Source organism: Marmota monax, unplaced genomic scaffold (assembly GCF_021218885.2).
Source record: "Marmota monax isolate L192 unplaced genomic scaffold, Marmota_monax_Labrador192_F-V1.1 WCK01_AAM20220418_F8-fsc00013, whole genome shotgun sequence".
NCBI lineage: Eukaryota > Metazoa > Chordata > Mammalia > Rodentia > Sciuridae > Marmota > Marmota monax.
In genome coordinates, this window is record NW_026692202.1 from 9,043,916 (window position 1) to 9,065,507 (window position 21,592).

The 21,592-nt window shown below is 34.2% G+C and overlaps 1 protein-coding gene across 3 annotated transcripts in view; it reads left to right on the top strand.

Annotated features, from left to right (window-relative positions):
* Ascc3 (activating signal cointegrator 1 complex subunit 3) overlaps nt 1-21,592 on the top strand; it is a 382,235-nt gene that overhangs the window by 250,510 nt on the left and 110,133 nt on the right. For all 3 annotated transcript variants that reach the window (XM_046430755.2, XM_046430758.2, XM_058575411.1), the window contains exon 30: nt 1,779-1,921. In XM_046430755.2, coding sequence (XP_046286711.1) covers nt 1,779-1,921 — 143 coding nt within the window. The remainder of the gene's footprint in view (nt 1-1,778; nt 1,922-21,592) is intronic.

Here is a 21,592-nt window from a genome sequence, read left to right on the forward strand (position 1 = left end):
TACAACAAAGTTGAACTTTTTCACATAAAATTTGTGAATATCTCTGTGTTAAGAAAGCTATATAGACATTTATAAATTCTGCTTGGGCTATCTTATCAGCATTTTGGAGTAAAGAAACCTCAGTTCCAGTTAGAGCAAAATGATTTATGTGGTTCTTTAAGTAATTTTTTTTATAGGTTTGATTTACAGTATTCCTCCAGTGTTGTTACTCAGGTTTCCCAATATTCATTTCACCTTGTGTGTGCTGAGCATTCCTGTGCTATTTCTCAGATGTACATTCAGGCAGAGCAACCTCTTAGCCAACTTCTGTATTTTATTTCCCACTTGAAAAGTCCTGGTTTTAGAAAATCTGAGGGAAAATATTCTTTTGATTTATTTCTTGTCTGTTTCTTGGGACAATCTCTTCTAATTTTTCCATCTCATAACAGGGAAAAAATAAAAAGGAATTATCTGTAGTCTTTGAACATTTTTCATCACCCTGAAGGACTTGAATTTTGCAAGGAAAGCAAAAGGAAACAGAAGCAAGGTGCAGAGTCAAAGCAAAAGCTGCTGGCCCGAGCTTCTAGCTTTATTTATATAAATAGGTTACATTAGGTCATTGTCATCATTAGTACGTATTGTTCATTGTATCACTAGGGAGGTTAGAGAGTTAGCAACATTGTGCAGCTTATTCCTCAATTACATACTAAGTTGCAATGTGCAATGTTAGGAGCTTTGTGTAACTCTCAAGAAAGCTTATTGTATAAAGTTACTGTCATATGGACAGGTTTAGACTCAGTGGTTGTCTAACAAGAGAGTTTCTTTATTCCTAGAAGCTGAGTATCTTGAGATCAAGGTCTAGGCTGATAAGACTCTAACACAGCCTCCTCATGGAGGGCATTACCATAGCAGCGAGGCATTGTATATGTAATAGTTATCTTACTAGTTCCTGGGAGAAACTGCAGAATATTCCAACCGTGGACAACAAAATGTCCATTATTCCCTGGGAGTTTGCTCACCAGAGGAAATTTGTTGTCTTATATATTTCCACATCCAGAATCCTTACAGAATCTTATCAGATCCCAGGACCAATTAACTATAATATCACAATTTACACAGGCAGAAATATTTCAGAAACACTACTTAGAAATAGAAAACTCAACTTAATCATGTGAGCATTTAAGGTTCTCCTTCCAGGTCAATTCAGAATAGAACTTGGAGCATTATGCTCATTAGATAGAGCCAGGAATCTCTCCTTTCCTGTCATCTATGTAGAATGCTGTCAGATCCATTCAGTACCTGGAATAATGCTAAATGTTATGACCAAATTAAAAATTCAGCTAAATCATTTGCTGCTGAGAGCCATGGCCCAGTCTGTATGGCCCCTGGCATTTTGCCAACAGTATTGATTGACAGGCGAGGCATTACTATCCGCCTCTGCCGCAACTTTTGAGTTCTCGCACTATTTTGGAGTTCTCGTGGGGATTTCCGGGGACTCCCCGAGAGTTCCCATTGGTTGGGGAAGTGCAGGAGGAGGGATTTTCCGGGAGAGATATTTCCGGCTGGGGGTTCCTGGACAAGCCTCCTGGCGCGTTCGGGAGGATTCCCCGGGAGCTGTGTGAAGTGTTTTCCTGCAGTTTAAAAATAAAGTTTGTTCCTGCTTCAGTGGCTCGTGATTTGTGCCCAGCCAGACTGCGGCAATTTGCACCATCAGTTTTGTACACCTATTTGATATCTATCTGAAATTTATCTTTAGTGTTAAGCAACTTAACATTTCATTTTCCACAACTTTACAACAGCAATTAGAAGTCATTCTCCAGCCAAACCTGTTTTGATATTTGTCTCATCAAGACGTCAGACTAGACTTACTGCTTTGGAATTGATAGCCTTTCTGGCTACTGAAGAAGATCCAAAGCAATGGTTGAACATGGATGAAAGAGAAGTAAGCAACATTTTTTTCTTCTTCTTATACATATCAGATTTGTTTGTATTATATTATAATGGAAATATAGATTTCTGTTTAGTTTTATTCTACAATAAAAGTATAAAATAACAGAAATTTAGAAAACAAATAATAGAGGAAAGAAGAAATGTATTACACTGCCACCTTAAAACAACAAGATTAATATTCTAGTTAGTATTTTCCCATTAAATATTTACTTTAGGTATTCATGTTTGACTTTTTCCTTTGATGTCATCATGATGTATATATTTTATACTCAACTATGTGTTTATAAATTTTGAACATTCCCTGCCCTTATAGAACTTATGATCACTTTTATAAAATTAAATTTTTAAAAAATATACAATATAATCATTGTTTGAAATTTAGAAAATACTAAAAGGTATATAAGAATTTTAAACTACTATAAAAACTACGTGGTTTTATTCCTTTATGTAGATAGTTCATAATTTCTTTGTTTGTCATTATGCATTTTTAGTATCAGCTATGGTTTATTTAGAATTATTTCCTCAATATAGTGTTGTAAAAATAAAATTAGTGGGTCAAGTAATGAGAACTTTTCCACAGCTTTTTGTACACACTGCTAATTACTTTCCAAAAGGATTATATTAATTAATGTTTTCACCATTAATGTAAGAATCACCAGCAGTATAGAAAAGTAACAGATTTTCTCATTTGTTGTAGTATATTGATGTATTATGATAAAATGTTTCTTATTGTGTTAACGTATGCCTTAATTTTAATTATTGAACATTTCTTTCATATATTTATTTAGTTTATTTTTCTTTGCTGTCTCTTCAATTCCTTTGGTCTTTTATCTCTTTCAGTATACTTACAGATTTATTTGAGAGCCATGCCAAATTTAAAAATTTTATATATATAAAACTTTAAATATTACTTTTCATACATATATAAATACTAATGTGCATATACATATTAATTATACACTCAGTTTGATAGTTCATTGCTTACCTTTTTGTCATCATGGTATATTTTCACAAATAGAAGATTTTTCATCTTATGTTTCCCTCTGATTCTTAGATATACCTCCTCTGTTCCATAGATTTAATATATAGTAATTTTCCTTCCTTACATTTTTCCAATTTAAAAAAATATTTTCCTAGATTGAATTATGATGAAATCAGCAACATGATTGTTGCATTGTCATCTCTCACCCTTCCTTCTTTCACATACACCTTTTGTGATCTCATGCACTGAGAAACAGTACCGTTCATCATCAATAACAAGATTCCAAACATCCAGTCTTATAGTTTGCATATTTCTTCCTCTCCACTTCTCATGATTCATTTAGGATTACTAAGTCTGTTGGATAGCACTGCTTATATTGCAATAATATGTAATAGTGAACTGCTATTTCGGAATATTCTTGTTTTGTTCCATAGATGACCTTATTCACTAGCATTGAGCCCCACACATTAGCTTAATATAAAGGGTATCAAATGACTACTTGAAGTAGAGTGAAAACTACCACTGTATCTTTAATTTTTTATTATTGTTTTCTTAATGTTTATGCTTATACTAAATATTTTTAAGATAATAATTTAAGGTCAAAATAAGTTTTTAAAAGATTTTTTGTCTTATGTTACCTGGTATACCCAAATAATCACCCCATTTTTGTCTAAAACAGTATAAATTAAGAGACAAAGCAAGAAATAGTTATATGGGATATTGATGACTCAGTTTATGTGCAGCATGTATCTTAGTTTAATTTTACTTCTCTTATGTTTTATCCCTAAAATTGTTCCAAATAGAAACTATTCTTTGAAGTCAGGGTACAGAGTACATACCTACTGAACACGTTTGAGGATGTTTGCTCAAAGTACGTAGGCACTATGCATTTAGCACATATGTGACTCACATTAACTTCAAATGTGAACCTCATGTGTTCTTCCCTGCTATAATACACTTCAATTTTTTTTTATTTTATTGTAATAATATGTGACCCAAGGAACTGTGAAAAAAATCATTATTTGTTTTATATATATATATATTTTTTTAATTTTTTATTGTTGGCTGTTAAAAACATTACATAGTTCTTGATATATCATATTTCACAATTTGATTCAAGTGGGTTATGAGCTCCCATTTTTACCCCATATACAGATTGCAGAATCACATCAGTTACACATCCATTGATTTACATATTGCCATACTAGTGTCTGTTGTATTCTGCTGCCTTTCCTATCCTCTACTATCCCCCCTCCCCTCCCCTCCCCTCCCCTCCCCTCTTCTCTCTCTGCTCCCTCTACTGACATTCGTTTGTCCCCCTTATATTATTTTTCCCCTTCCCCTCACTTCCTCTTGTATGTACTTTTGTATAACTCTGAGGGTCTCCTTCCATTTCCATGCATTTTCCCTTCTCTCTCCCTTTCCCTCCCACCTCTCATCCCTGTTTAATGTTAATCTTCTTCTCATGCTCTTCGACCCTACTCTGTTCTTAGTTACTCTCCTTATATCAAAGAAGACATTTGGCATTTGTTTTTTAGGGATTGGCTAGCTTCACTTAGCATAATCTGCTCTAATGCCATCCATTTCCCTGTAAATTCTATGATTTTGTCATTTTTTAATGCAGAGTAATACTCCATTGTGTATAAATGCCACATTTTTTTTATCCATTCATCCATTGAAGGGCATCTAGGTTGGTTCCACAGTCTAGCTCTTGTGAATTGTGCTGCTATGAACATTGATGTAGCAGTGTCCCTGTAGCATGCTCTTTTTAGGTCTTTAGGGAATAGACCGAGAAGGGGAATAGCTGGGTCAAATGGTGGCTCCATTCCCAGCTTTCCAAGAAATCTCCATACTGCTTTCCAAATTGGCTGCACCAATTTGCAGTCCCACCAGCAATGTACAAGTGTACCCTTTTCCCCACATCCTCGCCAGCACTTGTTGCTGTTTGACTTCATAATGGCTGCCAATCTAACTGGAGTGAGATGGTATCTTAGGGTGGTTTTGATTTGCATTTCTCTGACTGCTAGAGATGGTGAGCATTTTTTCATGTACTTGTTGATTGATTGTATGTCCTCCTCTGAGAAGTGTCTGTTCAGGTCCTTGGCCCATTTGTTGATTGGGTTGTTTGTTCTCTTATTGTCTAATTTTTGGAGTTCTTTGTATACTCTGGATATTAGGGCTCTATCTGAAGTGTGAGGAGTAAAGATTTGTTCCCAGGATGTAGGCTCTCTATTTACCTCTCTTATTGTATCTTTTGCTGAGAAAAAACTTTTTAGTTTGAGTAAGTCCCATTTGTTGATTCTAGTTATTAACTTTTGTGCTATGGGTGTCCTATTGCGGAATTTGGAGCCCGACCCCACAGTATGTAGATCGTAGCCAACTTTTTCTTCTATCAGACGGCGTGTCTCTGATTTGATATCAAGCTCCTTGATCCATTTTGAATTCACTTTTGTGCATGGCGAGAGAAAGGGATTCAGTTTCATTTTGTTGCATATGGATTTCCAGTTTTCCCAGCACCATTTGTTGAAGATGCTCTCTTTCCTCCATTGCATGCTTTTAGCCCCTTTATCAAATATAAGGTAGTTGTAGTTTTGTGGATTGGTTTCTGTGTCCTCTATTCTGTACCATTGGTCCACCCGCCTGTTTTGGTACCAGTACCATGCTGTTTTTGTTACTATTGCTCTGTAGTATAGTTTGAAGTCTGGTATCGCTATACCGCCTGATTCACACTTCCTGCTTAGCATTGTTTTTGCTATTCTGGGTCTTTTGTTTTTCCATATGAATTTCATGATTGCTTTCTCTATTTCTACAAGAAATGCCGTTGGGATTTTGATTGGCATTGCATTAAACCTATAGAGAACTTTTGGTAATATCGCCATTTTGATGATGTTAGTTCTGCCTATCCATGAACAGGGTATATTTTTCCATCTTCTAAGATCTTCTATTTCTCTCTTTAGAGTTCTGTAGTTTTCATTGTATAAGTCTTTCACCTCTTTTGTTAGGTTGATTCCCAAGTATTTTATTTTTTTTGAAGATATTGTGAATGGAGTGGTTGTCCTCATTTCCATTTCAGAGGCTTTGTCGCTGATATACAGGAATGCCTTTGATTTATGCGTGTTGATTTTATATCCTGCCACTTTGCTGAATTCATTTATTAGCTCTAATAGTTTCTTTGTAGAGGCTTTTGGGTCTGCTAGGTATAGAATCATGTCATCTGCAAATAGTGATAATTTAAGTTCTTCTTTTCCTATTTTTATGCCTTTAATTTCTTTCGTCTGTCTAATTGCTCTGGCCAGCGTTTCGAGAACTATGTTGAACAGAAGTGGTGAGAGAGGGCATCCCTGTCTTGTTCCAGATTTTAGAGGGAATGCATTCAATTTTTCTCCATTCAGAATGATGCTAGCCTGAGGCTTAGCATAGATTGCTTTTACAATATTGAGGTATGTTCCTGTTATCCCTAGTTTTTCTAGAGTTTTGAACATAAAGGGATGCTGTACTTTGTCGAATGCTTTTTCCGTATCTATCGAGATGATCATATGATTCTTATTTTTAAGTCTATTGATGTGGTGAATAACATTTATTGATTTCCGTATATTGAACCAGCCTTGCATCCCAGGGATGAATCCTACTTGATCATGGTGCACAATTTTTTTGATAAGTTTTTGTATCCGAGTGGCCAGAATTTTATTGAGGATTTTTGCATCTAGGTTCATTAGAGATATTGGTCTGTAGTTTTCTTTCTTCGAAGTGTCTTTGTCTGGTTTAGGTATCAGGGTGATGTTGGCCTCGTAGAATGAATTTGGAAGTTCTCCCTCTTTTTCTATTTCCCGAAGTAGCTTGAAAAGTATTGGTATTAGTTCCTCTTTAAAGGTTTTGTAAAACTCTGCTGTATACCCATCCAGTCCTGGGCTTTTCTTAGTTGGTAGTCTTTTGATGGTTTCTTCTATTTCCTCAATTGATATTGGTCTGTTTAGGTTGTCTATATCCTCCTGACTCAATCTGGGCAGATCATATGACTTAAGAAATTTATCTATGCCTTCACTATCTTCTAATTTATTGGAGTATAAGGATTCAAAATAATTTTTGATTTTCTTCTGTATTTCTGAAGTGTCTGTTGTGATGTTGCCTCTTTCATCCCGTATGTTAGTAATTTGAGTTCTCTCTCTTCTTCTCTTCGCTAGCATGGCTAAGGGTCTGTCGATTTTGTTTATTTTTTCAAAGAACCAACTTTTAGTTTTGTCAATTTTTTCAATTGTTTCTTTTGTTTCGATTTCATTAATTTCAGCTCTGATTTTAATTATTTCTTGCCTTCTACTTCTTTTGCTGTTGTTTTGCTCTTCTTTTTCTAGGATTTTGAGATGAAGTATGAGATCATTTATTTGTTGGTTTTTTCTTTTTTTAAGGAATGAACTCCAAGCAATGAATTTTCCTCTTAGAACTGCTTTCAATGTGTCCCATAGATTCCGATATGTTGTGTCTGTGTTTTCATTAATCTCTAAGAATTTTTTAATTTCTTCCTTGATGTCTTCTATAACCCATTGATCGTTCAGTAACCTATTGTTCATTCTCCAAGTGATGTATTCTTTTCCCTTCCTTCTTTTATCATTGATTTTCAGTTCCATTCCATTATGATCAGATAGGATGCATGGTATTATCTCTACTCCTTTATATTGTCTAAGAGTTTCCCTGTGACATAATATATGATCTGTTTTTGAGAAGGATCCATGTGCTGCTGAGAAAAAAGTGTAACTGCTTGATGTTGGGTGGTATATTCTATATATGTCAATTAAGTCTAGGTTATTAATTGTGTTATTGAGTTCTATAGTTTCCTTATTCAACTTTTGTTTGGAAGATCTGTCCAGTGGTGATAGAGGTGTGTTGAAGTCTCCCATGATTGTTGTATGGTGGTCTATTAGACTCTTGAACTTGAGAAGAGTTTGTTTGATGAACATAGCTGCACCATTGTTTGGGGCATATATATTTATGATTGTTATGTCTTGTTGGTGTATGGTTCCCTTGAGCAGTATGTAGTGTCCCTCTTTATCCCTTTTGATTAACTTTGGCTTGAAATCTATTTTATTTGATATGAGTATGGATACTCCTGCTTGTTTCCGAAGTCCATATGAGTGATATGATTTTTCCCAACCTTTCACCTTCAGCCTATGTATGTCTTTTCCTATCAAATGCGTCTCCTGTAGGCAGCATATTGTTGGGTCTTGTTTTGTGATCCATTCTACTAGCCTGTGTCTCTTGATTGGTGAGTTTAAGCCATTAACATTTAGGGTTATTATTGAGATATGGGTTGTTCTTCCAGCCATATTTGTTTATTTATGTTTTATATATTTTTAATCAGTGCAAAAAAATTATCACTAAGGCTAAGTGGAAACCATAGAATTTATTTGCTGATTTTTATCACTAAATTAAGCCAGAATTATGCCATTATCAGACCTTTTTTTTCACCAAGTCCACCTCAAGAATAAGGCAACTCAGGCTTTGTTTTATTACTACCTTTAAAATCAATCTTAAAATAAAAATTGTAGAAAGTGTGCAGTGGATTACTATGTAACTTCAATGTGATTATACCTAAATCTGCTATAAGACAGGTGTTTCAGTTTTTGGACCCCTAAATAATTACCTTAAAATAGGCTTTTGCCTTTTAATTTTTGTATAGGTTACTTTCTGCAATATTCTAGGGTGGAATCTTAGTGGATTTTCCCATTGCTGGCCCCTTATCCAGTGTTAAATTGAGGTTCTATGGCAGGACTTGGTTAACTGGACAGGACTCTAGTATTGATAACATTAGCAGTCAAAGTAGGCCCTCTAAGCACAGAACTAGTTATCCTGGCACCTGTGGAGCACTGTCTCTGGCAAAAGGAAGAATCTAAGTCATTTTGCAATTCAAAAACCTTAAGTCAAGAATTATTAAGGGAATTAGAAAAGAGAAAAATGCAAGTCCAAAGAGCATGGACAGAGAATATGTCTCAGGATAATATGTGTGTTGTATTTTATATCTTAGCAAAGGCAAAAGAATTATTCACCTCTCTTCTCAATTGGGTAGTATCTCAAAATAAAGCATTAGAAAGCAGAAGGATATTTTCAGTTATATCACTGATATAAAATCATACTGCATCAAGAAACCCCCAAAGTAATACCCTTTTATGTTTACCAGTAGGAAGCCTTCTTGCCACAATTTTAAGAGTTCCTGGATATTTTATATATCTCCTTTCATGTCACTTGGATTTTCAACTTGATTGATAGCTGCTATTTCTACCATTAACCTCAAACTAGTATTCTGTCTTTACATCAAACACTTATGCTTTAAATGAGAACAGAAAATCTGAATGCCTCAGTTTTAGTTTGTAGTATACATCAGGAAAAGACAATATTTTCCTCTCTTTGGCTTCTATTGTACAAGGCAAATTTCACATACTGGCTGTCTACAAAGAGTAAGGGTCCCTATAGTCCTTTCACTGCCAAAATTTATCCATACACTATTTTCCTCGTACCTACAATGTAAAAATATAAGAAAAGGTTTCCTACTAACAATGTAATTCTCCTTCATAGCCTAAATCTACTCATCTATCTTTAAGGAGACATCCCAAAACTTTATCATTGATATAATTTATCACTTGGGCCTGTATTTCTTGCATATATATGTTCATTTGTTTCTACAACTAACCAGGTTCAAAAACATTTATTATTTATTTCCTCTGTCATCTAGATATTCTGTCATCCTCGAGTTCTTTTGCAACCTCATTTTAGTATTTTCTAGCTAATAGGCTAACTTACAAAATTATGCACAGAGGATGAGCAAAGGGAAAAAAAATAGTTAAGATGATTTTTGTTTGTTTTATGGTGCCGGGGATCAAACTCAGGGCCTTATACATTCCAGGCAAGTATTCTTTCACTCAACTACATCCCCAGCCCAACTAAATTAATTAAAATGTATTAGTGCCTTCATCAGATACCAAATAAGCAAGGGTAGAGCCAGTACATTTGTTTCTACAATTAACCAGGTTCAAAAACATTTATTATTTACTTTCTCTATCATCTATCACTTGTACACATTTTCTTCAGCTAGTCACTATGCTAATTAAATGCACATTCCTAAGAGTTGAGATGTTAAGTTTTTACCTATGCTTTATATATAGTTTTGAAAAATCTGAATTTTTAATTATTTAATTAACTAATTTTTCATGTAGTCACAGCAGTGTGAGATCCATCTAAAATTTTCTCTCCACTTATTGTATAACAACATTTCATTAGAATCAATTTCCCAGACTATTTTGAGACTACATTTTGTTTGTTCATTCGGCAGCATGGCAGCCTTAAATGCTCATGTAGCTATTTCTGTAAATTCTTATTTCCATGCAAATTGTCAATCTCTTATATATTAGTCTTCCAAACTAGCAAAACTGGAGTTATAAACAAGGGAAGCAAACATTTTTAAGTAGCTTATACCCTTTCTCAGATTGCATCCAAATACCTTGACCAACTTGGTACTTTGGAAATAAAAAGAATTATTATTTACTAGTGCAGAGCATATACCTCATCCTTCAGAATGGTACCACAACTTTACAAGGTACTGTCTCCCAACTGCCATACTAAACTTATTCAGGTGATAAAAGGCAAAACAACATCAGTGCATCTTATGGTATCTCTCCATTGCCTTACTTTTTCTTGATAAATAAGAAAACAATATTATTTTACAGGATATCATAATAATATATAAGGCATTAGGTAGTTCTACCTTTTGAGGATGTTGGCAGAACTATGATAGGTAGGAAAAAAAATAAAATCCAAAGTATATATTCTTCTAGAAATAATTAGATGACCCTTCAGTGATAGAAGGGGTCCAGTATAATCTCCTTACTACCAAATAACTATCTGGTCCCATTGGTACTTTTTAATGGGCCCAGGGCTTATATTCATCAATAACAATAACTGGGTCTGCCTGAGGAAAAGAAAGTTTATATTTGGACCATGCATAATTGTCATCTTTTTCACCAAGGCCCCAAAGTATATGATCCACTATATAAAACACTGTGACATGCAGAGGATGCCTGGTATCCTCACAGGTGGTCCATTTTGTCTATTTGAAAATTAACAGCATTATAGGCAATGCTATCCATCCATTGAAACTTCTGTCTTCTTAATCTGTCTTCTTAATACTTATCTTCCAATAGTACTCTTGTCAAACTACTTATCATCTCAATAATCCAGTAACTACAGGGCAAAATATGAGTCATCAACTTGCATCATCTTTACTTTGAAGTAAAATAATAGTGAAATATCTAGTTTATAATCAGTAGCTTCACTTGCAAAGTTCCTGAAATCATTCAGGTATACAGTCTTCTTTTTCTTTTTCCACATTATCCATAAGACTACATCCTCTCAAATAAAATAAATAAAAACAGGTGAAAAGGCAAATATTACAACTGAAACAACAAAAATGCAAAGGATCATTGGAGATTATTATGCAAAACCAAAGCAACAAAATTGATAAAAGAAGAAATTAACAAATTCTTACAACATATACTTTATCAGCTGAACCATGAAGAAATAGAAAACCCGAACAGACCATTTACAAGTAATAAGATTGAACAGTTGTAAGAAGTCTTCCATCAAAGAAAAGCCCAGGATCAGATATATAGCTTCACTGCCAAATTCTACTAAGCAAATACCAACTCAACTCTAGTCATTCCCCCAAAAAATAGAAGAAGAAGGATTTCTTCAAAATACATTCTACACGGCAAACATTACCCAACATCAAAATCAGATAAGGGTACCACAAGAAAAGAAAACTGCAGACCAACATCTTTGATGAAGGTAGATGTAAAAATCCCGAATCAAATATGAGCAAACTGAATCCAACAGCACATTAAAAAGATTATTCATCATGATAAAATTGAGTCCATCTCAGGGCAAAAGAATAGTTCAGTATTCACTAATCAATAAATGTAATACACCATATCAGTAGAAAAGCTGCAAACTTTTTCTCTAATATCTAGAACAGGGCAAAGATGCCGACTATCACCACTTTTTTTTCTTTTCTATATTGTCCTAGTCAGAGCACATAGGCAAAAGAAAGAAATAAAGGCTATCCAGATCGAAAAAAGAAGTCACTTTGTCACTGTTTGCAGATAACATGATCTTACCTATAGAAAACTCCAGAAACTCCACCAATAAATTAATTCAGCAGAGTTATAGGATTTAAAATCAACATACAAAAATTAGTAGTTAAACAAATGAAGGAGTATATGAACAAATGTTAAAAAAATTAATAGTTGCTACTTATCAACAGTGAAGTTGCTAGGTGTGGATGTCTGTAGGAGAAATCAAAAAAGCAATTCCACTTGTAATATCTACAAAATTAGAATAAAATATCTATGAATAAATTTAACCAAAAAGGTGAAAAATCTCTACAATGAAAATTGTAAAACAGCAACCAAGAAGTAAAAGATCTTACAACGAGTATTATAAAACATCAATTAAAAAAATTAAAGAGGCACAAAAAAATGGAAAAACATTTGTGTTCATGAATTGGAAGAATAATGTTGAACTGTCCATGCTCCCCAAAGCAATTTACAGATTAAATGCAATCCCTATCAAAATACTAATATTATTCTTCACAGAACAAGAAAAAAACAATCATAAAAATTATATGTAATCACAAAAATATCCAATTAACCAAAGCCATTTTGAACAAAAAGAAAGAAGCAAAAGGCATTATGCTATTTGCCTTTAAAGCATGAGGTTACTTCAAAACTGTAGTAATCAAAGCAGTGTGGTATTGACATAAAAATAGAAAGGGGAAGGGACAGTTTTTTCAATAAATGGTGATGGGAAAACTGGATATACACATGCCAAAGAAAGCGAGACCCCTACTTTTTAACTACTTACAAAGATAACTTCAAAAGTAAACTTGAACATAAATTTTGACTTCAGTGTAAGACCTGAAACTATGAGACTGCTAGGTGAAAACATAGGGGAAATGCTTCAAGACATTGGAATAGGAAAGGATTTTTTTTTTTAACAAGATTCCAAAAGCACAGAAAGCAAATGCAAAAGTGGAAAATAGGGTTACATAAAACTAAAAAGCTCTGCATAGCAAAAGAAACACTCAACACTGTACAAAGACAATCCTGCAGAATGCTATAAATATGTAGTGTATGTATCTGACAAGGGGTTGATATCCAGATATATATAAGGAAGTCCAAATTGCAATAGCACAGTTGAGGTGGGCAATAATAACCAAGTTTAAAAAATGAGTAATAGAATGTAGGCATTTCTCTAAAGAAGTCATACAGATGGCCAACAGTTATGTTTTAAAAAAAATGTTCATCACAAATCAATAGGAAAACACAAATCAAATCCACAATGAGACATTACCTATCCCCAGTAAGAATGACTAGTATCAAAAAGACTAAAGATAACAAGTACCATTGAGGGTATGGAGAAAAGAGGACCCTTACACAGTCTTAGTGGGAATGTAAATTATACAGCAGTTATGGAAAACAGTATGAAGGTTCCTCAAAGGATTAAAAATAGAACTATCATATTATTCATCAACCCTACTATGGATATAGAGGAAATGAAGTAAGTATCTTGAAAAGCCACCTACACTTCCATGTTAATTGCAGCACTATTCACAGTAGCCAGGAAATGGAAACAATGTAAGTATCAATCAGCTGATGAATGGATAAAGATGACATATACACAATAGAATACTACCCCGCTATAAAAATAATGAAAAGCTATTCTATGTGACAACATGGATGGAAATAGAGATCATTAAGTCAGTCACAGAAAGGCAAGTAGCACATGACCTCACTAATGTGGAATCAGAAAAAGTTGATCTCAGAGAAGTTGAGAGTAGAATTGTGTCCAGGAACGTTGGTGCAGGAAAGTTGGGTAAAAGTTGGTCAAAAGTTCTGGGATAGTATTTGTTCCACAGTATGGCAACTATGGAAAACAATCATGTGTTGTATGTTTCAAAAAGCAAGAAGAATGGATTTGAAGGTTTTTCCACAAAATAATAATAAATATTTGAAAAAATACATTTAACCTGATTTAAACATTATGCAATGTATGCAGGTATTGAACATTACATGGAACCCCACTGAAATGTACTTTTATGTTTGTGTATCAATTTCTTAAATAAAAAAAAAACATAAAATGAGTTGTTTTATATATATTCTAAAAAATGAGCAATAAATAACAATTCTATAATTCAAATCATCAGCCAGCCTTTACAGAATTTGTATTAACTTAACATGTATTTATTAAATATTTTCAACTTATGTATATGTATGTGGTTACTCAAATAAAATAAAAGCAACTTGTGAAAATTGCTATGAAAAAAACCAATAAGAAATTAAACAGAATAAGAGAATGGTTGGTTACCTTAAATAGAATGGTTAGGGAAGGTTCTCTAAAGAGATGTCATTAAAGCTCAGAACTGAAGGAAGAGATTAAGCAAGCTATTCCAAGAAAGGAGATAATAGCTTTCAGGCTAAGCAAACACTATATTAAAGTATCTGAGAGATCTGTTTGGCTATTGCAGAATAAATTAGGAGGATTGTAGCACAGTTGAGGTGGGCAAAGTCCATTTTGTACAAGGCCACAGACCCTTAGTTAAACAGTTTGAATTTTATTCCAAGTAATATAGAAAAACAGTCATTTGTTGATTTCTTCAAATGACATTCATTGAGCTCCTTCTGTGTGCCTGGTAAAGTTCCTCCCTTATGGAATTAACATACTGGTGGAAATGATAGATAATAAGCAAATATGTGAAACTGTGATGATTCTTATGGAAAAAATACTAAACAAAGTAAAGGGAGTAGGGAGAGCCCAGCAGTAGTGAAATGTTACAAAATAATGAAGTTAGGCTTCTATGATGAGGTGATCTGAATAGAAAACTGAAAGAAGCAAACCAAACTGAGGGAGGAGTATTCCAGGGCAGTAAAAGATTTTAAACTAGGCAAATTACATACCCTAATTTACATTTTAAGATCACTTTTGCTACTTAGTGAAAAGTGGATTGAAATAGAATTGTATGTAGAATTAATTATTTTGGTGGCTTAGGGTCCCCCTAGGTTTGTGGCAGTGAGAATAGGATATTCTGATAAATGAGAAATGAAAGCTGAGTAAAAGAAAGGAATCAAGAATGACTCTATGAAGCTAGTAGAATCTTGAAACCAAAAGCAGACAAAAACACATTCAGGGGTCAGGGGAGGGGACTTCAGACCAATGTCCTTAACGAACATAGATGGAAAATTTCTTAATAAAAGATTGGCATATTTCATACAAAACACCATGATCAAGTGTGACTCATCACCAGTATGCAAGGTTGGTTCTACATATAAAAATCAATAAATGTAATTCATCACATGACTTTTCTCAATAGAGGCAGATAAGGCATTTGACAAAATACAGCATCCATTCATGTTTAAAACACTAGAAAAAAATAGAGATAAAAGGAACATATCTAAACATTGTAAAAACTATATATGAAAAACCCAAGGCCAACATCATTCTAAACAGAGAAAACTAAAAGCATTCCCTCTAAAAACTGGAACAAGACAGGGATGCTACTTTGACCATTTCTATTTAACATTGATCTGGAAACTCTAGCCAGAGCAATTAGGCAAAAGAAAAGAGATACAAATTGGAAAATAAGAGCTCAAACTATCTCTGCTGATGACATGATTCTATATTTAAGAGACCCAAAAACTCCACCAGAAAACTTCTAGAACTCATAAGTCAATTCAAAGCAGCAAGATACAAAATTAATACCCAGAAATCAATTGTGTTTCTATACTCCAACAATAAATCAGCCGAAAGAGAAATTAGAAAAACTATCCTATTCATAATCGTCTCAAAAACATTAAAAATTCTAGGGAATCAAATCTATCAAAAGAGGTGAAAGACCTCTGCAATGAAAACTACAGAACACTAAAGAAAGAAATTGAAGACCTTAGAAGATAGAAAGATTTCCTATGTTTTTGGTTAGAAAGAATTAATGTCAAAATGGCCATACTACCAAAAGCACTCTACAGATTTAATGCAATTCCTATTGAAGTTCAAATGATGATCTTCATAGAAATAGAAAAAGCAGTCCCTAAATTCATCTGGAAAAATAAAAGGCCCAGAATAGACAAAACTATTCTTAGGGAGAAAAGCAAAGGAGTAGGCATCACAATAGCAGATCTGAAATTATACTGCAGTCCTATAGTAACAAAAACAGCATCATATTTGCACCAAAACAGGCAAGAAGACTAGTGGAACATAATAAAAGACACAACGAACTCACAAAAATACAGTTACTTCAAAGAAAGACAACAAAAGCACACATTGGAGAAAAGAGAACCTCTTCAACAAATGGTGCTGGGAAAAGCATAAATCCATATGTAATAGAATGAAATTTAACCCCTATCTTAACCTGCACAAAGCACAGAGTGGACCAAGGACTTAGGCATTAGACCAGAGATGCTGCACTTACTACAGAAAAAGGAGGTCCAACTCTCTATTGTGTCAGCTAAGGAACCAACTTCCTCAATAACTCCTAAAGCACAAGAAGTAAAATCAATAATCAGTAGATGCAATGGTATCAAACTAAAAAGCTTCTTCACAGTAAAGGAAACAATAAAAAATATAGAGAGAGCCTACAAAATGGAGAAAATCTTTGCTACTTGCACCTTGGATAGAGTATTAATGTCCAAGACATACAAAGAACTCAAAAAAACTTAATGGGCAAAGAAACTTAATGGGCACTTCACAGAAGAAATGCAAATGGTAAAAAAATATATGAAAAAAATTGAACCTCTCTAGCAGTTGGAGAAATGCAAGTTAAAACTACACTGATACTTTATCGCATTCTTGTCAAAATGCCATTATCGAGAATACAAGTACAATAAATGTTGGTAAGGGTGTGGGGAAAAGGGTACACTTACACTTTGTTGGTGGGACTGCAAATTGGTGTAACCACTCTGAAAAGCAATATGGAGATTCCTTAAAAAACTAGGAATGGACCCACCATTTAACCAGTCCTCAGTATATAGCGTAAGGATTTAAAATCAGTATGCTACAGTGACACAGCCACTTCAATGTTTATAGAAGCACAATTCACAATATCTAAGCTATGGAGCCACCCTGGATGCCCTTCAACAGATGAATGGATAAAGAAAATGTGTTATGTATATACATTGGGGTATTACTCAGCCATTAAGAAGAATGACTTTATGACATTTGCCAGTAAGTAAAAGCCAGATGTTGGATATTTTCAGTGATATGTGGAAGCTAACCCACAGTAAAGGAGGAGAGGGGTAGAGTAGGTATTAAGTAGATTAGACAAGGGGGAATGAAGGGAAAGGAGGGAATAGGAAAAAAAAAAAAAACAGTGAATGAACCTGATATAACTTTCCTGTGTACATATCTGAATATACCATGATGAATTCCACTATCATGTACATCTACAAGACTTAGTTTCTGGTTAGAATAAGATATATTCCTTGCTTGTAGGATTATATCAAAACAAATTCTACTGTCATATAACTAAAAAGAACCAATTTAAAAAGAAGGATAACTCCTCGTTATTAACTCAGATATTCAGGTAAATCATGATGCTATTTTTTGAAAAGGGGAAGGGTGAGAATGAATGTTGGAGGAGCAGGAAGACAGATTTGAGCTTTACAAAAAAATTGTATTTTGAACATGTTAATTTGTATACCTAGGACTTTCAAATGGAAACTTCGAGGCAATTAGACATAAGAATTCTGTCAAAAACACAGAGGATGTTAGATAAACAAATTTGGAAGCGTCAGCATAGAGGCAGTCTTTAAATCCAAGTGGGCATATGAGAAACTCTGGCAGTGAGTGTGGAGTAATTGGAGGTCTCAAGGGGATTATCTCATTTTAAGCAGAGGTAGAAAATGAAGAGCTGGCAGTAGGATCTGGGAGCATGATTCCAGTGTGGTACAACGCAGAAGAAGAGTTCCATGAAGGACTACTTTGCCACATCAAATTGTAATGGTAGTTTCGTGGGATGAGAGCTGAGAAATATCCTTGGGATTTAATACTTTGAGGTCCTGCATGTACTTGGCTAGCAGAGTCAGTGCGTGTTATGAACAGACGCCAACTTGGAATGAATTGAGATATAAATGAGGAGAAGGAAAAGAAATAGAAACAAATACACAACTCTTCTGGCAACCTAATATGTAATTTACCTAACATAATTTAATACCCAGCTAGTATGGTCTTTCAGCTCTCACATGGTATTCCCCAGTTTTTTTCCATATGCAGGTGATTGTGCTAGATTCTGGATAAGTTCCATCCAGGACTAAGAGAGCAAAGACCTTCTGAGTGAGTTTACTAGTTGAAATCTCAGAATATTGCTCTTATTTCATTTCTCATACCTTAGAAGAGACTAAATATCTGGAAAGAGAAAGCAGAATGCCAGCTGAAGGTTAGACTTTGTTCCTGAATCTTGCTCACCTTCTTCCCCTCAACTTCTATATGTTCTCAGTTAGCAGCAGGGATGCCCCTTTCTGCCTCCATAGTTTAAAAAAAGTCTGGATAGCTAAAACAAGAAGTGGCTATTCATTTTATCTTACAAGAGGAAATAAATTAGAGTTTTGCACCACCTTGTTGTCCTAAAGACCCTAGAATGAAAGATTAAGGTGGTACTTCAAAGTCTACAGCAGAAAGAGGGGTGGGCATCAGAAGCAGGAAATAGCTTTCTGACTTGAGTAAGCTGGGTAAGGAATCTAGATGGAGGTAATATGAAAACAGGAGTTATAGGACATGAATTTTTGGGGAGCAACAATATAGTTAATTCTTACTAATTTAGACAGGAAACTATCTGAATTATACAGGACATAATTAAAGAAATTTGCCAGTTATAATTTTACATATTTCTTCAAAGTATATTTATAAAAAACTATATTGGTTACAGGTGAATAGGAAGAACAATTTCATGAAAAGTAAAATTGAGAATATTTTCACATGCTCAATACTGAAGGATGGGTGTTTTTAAATGTTTGAAAAGTTTACTATTTTAAGATAAACATAATTTATCCAACCTCATAACAAACAAAGTCTTAATAGATTAAAGTTGTCTACCTTTACTCAAAGTCATCAGAAGTTCAGATTTGTTAGGATTTCTACTAATAACATTAGGCTATAGTTTTTCTTAATTTATTTGCCTTTTCATTTAGCATACAGATAAATATTGGCATCTTCTTATATGTAAGAATTTAGTACCAGGCTGTTGAAAATCAGAAATGGAGTTGAGTTTAATTCATGGTAATCACATCATTTTCAACTCAAACAACTTGTTTTTTATCAAAATAAAATTTTGATAAGTGCTTTTTCTCTTTTGTCAGACCTTGGACCTATAATAGCTGAGGAGAGTTTTTAAGAAACTATTAGGCTAAAATATTAAGTGTCAAACTGACATTATCTATAGATTTGCTGAGCGTTGGACATTTGAATTCAGTTGGCCTTATGGAATTTTTGTGTAATTGAAAACATCTATTTAAGACACTTAAGCTCCAAGGTGAATAGCTATTTTATTTTATTTTATTTTTCCTTGGTTGTTTTCATGTATGTCCTTTTGAAGAAAGAGGCAAAACCCTTATTATATTTAGTGATCATTGATATATTTATAGAATACTATTTGTTAAAGATTTGTATTATCATATTTAATCATGAATTTGGGAAGGTAGTCCATTCGTTCGTTCCTTTCTTCCTTCCTCTCTCTCTCTCCTTCCTTCCTTTCTCTTCTTTCTTTCTTTTCTTTTCTTTCTTTTCTTTCTTTCTTTCTTTCTTTCTTTCTTTCTTTCTTTCTTTCTTTCTTCCTTTCTTTCTTTCTTTCTTTCTTTCTTTCTTTCTTTCTTCTAATTAGTTATATATGACAGCATATTGCATTTTGTTTCATTGTACCCAAATGGAACACAACTTTTCATTTCTCTAGTTTTACATGATGCTGAATCACACCATATTTGTAGTCATACATGTACCTAGGGTAATGATGTCTATCTCATTCCACTATCTTTCCTGTCCCCATCCCCCCTTCCTTTCCCCTACTTTGCTCAACCAAAATTTCTGCATTTTTCCCATGCCCCTCACCATTATGGACCAGCAGCTACTTATCAGCTTTTCATTTTGGGGGATTGGCTTATTTTTTTTAGCAAGATACTCTCCAACTCCACCCATTTACCTGCAAATGCCATAAATTTATTCTCTTTTAATGCTGAGTAATATTCCATTGCATATATATGCCACAGTTTCTTTATCTATTCATCTATTGAAGGGCATCTAGCTTGTTTCCACAGTTTAGCTATTGTGAATTGAGCTGCTATACACATTGATGTATGCTGATTTAAGTCCTTTGGGTAAAGACCAAGGAGTGGGATAGCTGGGTCAAATGACAGTTCCATTCCAGTTTTTCTAAGGAATCTCCATACTGCTTTCCAGAGTGGTTGTACCAATTTGCAGTGCCACCAGCGATGTATCCTCACATCCTCAACAACACTTACTACTGCTTGTATTCTTGATAATTGCCATTCTGACTGGAGTGAAATGAAATCTTAGAATAGTTTTAATTTACATTTCTGTAATTACTAGAGAAGTTGAACTTTTTTTCATATATTTGTTGATTGATTGTATATCTTCTCAGAAGTGTCTTTTCAGTTCCTTAGTACATTATTAATTGGGTTATTTTTTTTTTTTTTGATATGAAGTTTTTTGAGTTCTTTATATATCCTGGAATTAGTGCTCTGATGTGAATGTAGTAAAGATGTTCTTCCACTTTGTGGGCTCTGTCTTCATATTATTGATAGTTTCCTTTGCTGAGAAGAAGCTTTTAGTTCGAATCCATCCCCTTTATTAATTCTTGATTTTATTTTTTGCACTTTTGGAGACTGGTTAAGGGAGGATACATTCTTGTTATCCCAGTTTTGCGGATAGAGAAACTAAAACAGAAAGATAGGATGATTTTTCCTGAAGAACACAAAGCAAATGGCACTTGGGAACTCAAAACCATTATAGCTAACTCAGAGCCTGTGTTCCTTATTTTGCCATGCAGTAACTGGGATACTGGCAACATCCAGCCTAGAGAAAATAGAAAGGCAAGGTGCAGTACGTAGAATTTGATGGGTATTAAAGTGCAATAAAGAAAAATCAAGCTTAACATGGTGGAGCATACCTATAAATCCCAGCTATTGAAGAGTCTGGGGCAGGAGAACTTTGAATTTGAGGCTAGCCTCAGCAATTTAGCAAGACCCCATGTCAGAAGGTGGGGTGGGAAAGGAGATTGAAGGTGGGGGATGGGGACAGTAAGAGAAAGGAGTGATAGAGAAAGGGAGGAAGGGAAAAAGAAGGAAAAATCAGTAGCTAAAATGTCAAACAACAGTAACCAACAAGAACTCTGCCAAAGAAAATTTGGTTTATATACATAATGGAGTATTACTCAGACATAAAGAATGATTTCATGGCATTCACTAGTAAATGAGTGGATCTGAAGATTTCATTCTAAGTGAAATAAGACAGCCCCCAAAAAACAAATGTCAGATGTTCTCTCTGGTATGTGAATGCTCACCTATAACAGGGGTGGAGGGAGAATTAGAAGTTGAGTGAGGTAGATAAAGAGGAATGAGGGAAGGGAGAGGGAACACTAAT